Genomic DNA, 2633 nt, shown 5'->3' with positions numbered 1-2633 from the left:
TTTTAATAGTGTATGAATCGAGGATTTTAGCGTTTGGTTCATCAAGGTTTTTTTTTTTTAAATTCTAAATTTCATCTTTATTATTTCATTATTTTGTTTAGCTTTTGTTACTTCTTATAATTAACTCATTACTAACATAGCTCTATGACAATTATGGTATAATATGCGCACAACATTCTCCAAAATTATATTACATAAAACATTACAATATTATCCGTGCATCGTACGGGCAACTTACTAGTTTATATTAATTGTAGAGACATAAAAAGTGGAAAATGTTGTACACATTTTTGCAAATGTGTACAACATTTGTCACTTTTTGTGTGTTAATAATGTAAATTTATATTACAAGTACATTGTAAACATATAAAAGTCCTTTATTTATATACACAACAGCATTTAATAGAACATTAATTTAACCAAATCACAAAATTAATTAGAATTTATTGCGACAAAATGAGAATAAATTTTGAATAAATATTTAAAATGATTTTATTTATATTGGGAGTACAAGTGCATAGAAAAGTAGAAAGTCTTGCTTGTTTGGTTTAAACATTTCTAGCTAAAAGAACTTCAACAATCAACTTATCCAAGTTTTGGTACGAAGAACCACCAGGCTTGGTGGAATCCTTTGCTTTTGTTTTCCACTCCATTACATTCTTCTTAATTTCTTTACCTTTTTCACCATCAATTAACTCTCTCACTAACTTCTCCACTTCATCTCTTTGAACATTATTATCTACCTCCATCGCAATGCCCCATTCAACACAACAATATCGACAATTCGTCTGTTGATCACCAAAGAAGGGCCAAGAGATCATTGGAACTCCACAACACACACTCTCAAGTGTTGAATTCCACCCACTATGTGTTAAGAAACCCCCAATTGATGGGTGCTTTAGGATTTGTTCTTGAGGGCACCAACTTGCTAACATGCCTCTATCTTTAGTTTCGGTAACAAATTCAGGAGGAATAATAGCTGAATCACCTCTAACAAGATCAGGCCTTATAATCCACAAGAAGTGTTTTTCACTATTTGCTAACCCCCAAGCAAACTCAATGAGTTGCCGAGGTGTCATGATAGTTATACTACCATAATTTACATACACTACAGAGTTTGGTTCTTTTGAATTTAGCCATTCCACACACCCTGGTTCTTCTTTCCATAGATTGGAACCTATTGATTCCAAGTTATTGTCCTTAATTTGGTCCACAAATGACACGAGTGGTCCAATGGTGTATAAACAAGGAAGCATGTTGGATAAAGCATCCAACACGTCCTTTTCAAAGAGGTCGAATGTGTTCAAAATGACAGCTGAAGCTCTAGAAACACTCTCGGTTTCACGGATGAAAAAGTTGAACATGACGTCATTTTCATCTGTTGTTCTAACAAAACTTGGAATATCCATAAGACGAATATTTTTCATCCCCGGAATCCAATCAATTACAGTTTCCAAGTATCCATTTGTTAGATAGCTCGCATCTGTGAATCACATAGTGTTGATCATTGTGAATAGCATACTCCAAGTAAAATACAAAGAACTAGCATACAAATATTCAATCAAAAAAAAAGTGAAACGAGAAACCTTTATAATTTTATAGATAATATATGTTTGTAATTAGACATATAGAAAATTTTATTGCAGATTTTCCATGTACATCTCTGTTGTAAGTTTGATTTTAAATCAAAGCTAACATGTATAACATTCGAATGTGATTTTAGTAATGTAGACGAGAGATTTTTACCCATCAAATACCAAAGTCCATTTACGATGATACAAATTTAGGAGACCATCCTCGTTTAAAATTTGCAATTTCCTTATATTTTTATTCATATATAACACACGTGATATTGAAAAAAAAAAAATCAATCATCAAATCCTTGTAATAAAGCACATAAAAGTAAAATAGATGACATTTATCTTATATCTTATACTTGATTAAAGCTTATAAAAAATAAAAGAATTTGAATGGGAGTGGATCTTTCTAAACAAAATATTACCTTTGAGGGGTACCAAACCTCGCTCAACGAAATGTCGAAAATGCATAACGCTCATGAAGCCACAAGCGCTAGGTGTCCAAAACATTACACATGGAATTCCGAAATTGTCAGCAGCATCAAGAGTGAAGGACATGCAACCATCTGCGACAATACAGGTAACAGGAGGCACATTCGAAGACGAAGTGTCGTTGAGTTTGGTAATGAGGTTGCAAAGTGGGACTAGGCAAGTCTTTTGGAGGGTTTCAGCAAGAGTGGGAATGTCTTGGCTGACATCTGCGTCGTCTGAGGGTGGGAGGCCATCAGGAATGGTTTCGAAGTGAAAGCCAGGCAAGCCATTGAGGGAGTTGGGGCCTCGAGACCTGAGTAAGCGTTTGTGGTTGTACTCTGTGTTTACAAAAGTTACGTGAAACCCTTTATGGTGGAGGAGTTTTGCTAACTGGAGCATTGGGTTTATGTGACCTTGAAGTGGGACTGGGAAGCAAACTACATGAGGTTTAACACCTGTGCTAAAGGAATCCATCTCCCTCTCTCTCTGATAGGACTTTTTTTTTTTTGTGTAGAATTTGGGTCGAACAAGGCCATTTTATAATAGACAAACTTGTTTGCAGTACTGCCGAACACTATTTTCCAT

At 34.7% G+C, this 2633-nt stretch overlaps 1 protein-coding gene across 1 annotated transcript; it reads right to left on the bottom strand.

Annotated features, from left to right (window-relative positions):
- Window positions 1-467: 467 nt before the first annotated feature.
- LOC142614068 (7-deoxyloganetin glucosyltransferase-like) lies at window positions 468-2633 on the bottom strand. The gene is made up of 2 exons (XM_075786609.1): window positions 2003-2633; window positions 468-1483 (listed from the first exon to the last, which is right to left on the bottom strand). Exons 1-2 carry the CDS (start codon window positions 2520-2522, stop codon window positions 549-551), a joined length of 1455 nt encoding a protein of 484 aa, XP_075642724.1. The 5' UTR covers window positions 2523-2633; the 3' UTR covers window positions 468-548.

This window comes from Castanea sativa, chromosome 10 (assembly GCF_040712315.1).
Source record: "Castanea sativa cultivar Marrone di Chiusa Pesio chromosome 10, ASM4071231v1".
Lineage (NCBI taxonomy): Eukaryota > Viridiplantae > Streptophyta > Magnoliopsida > Fagales > Fagaceae > Castanea > Castanea sativa.
The sequence above is the reverse complement of the archived record's forward strand: the minus strand, read 5'-3'. Positions and strand labels throughout refer to the sequence as shown.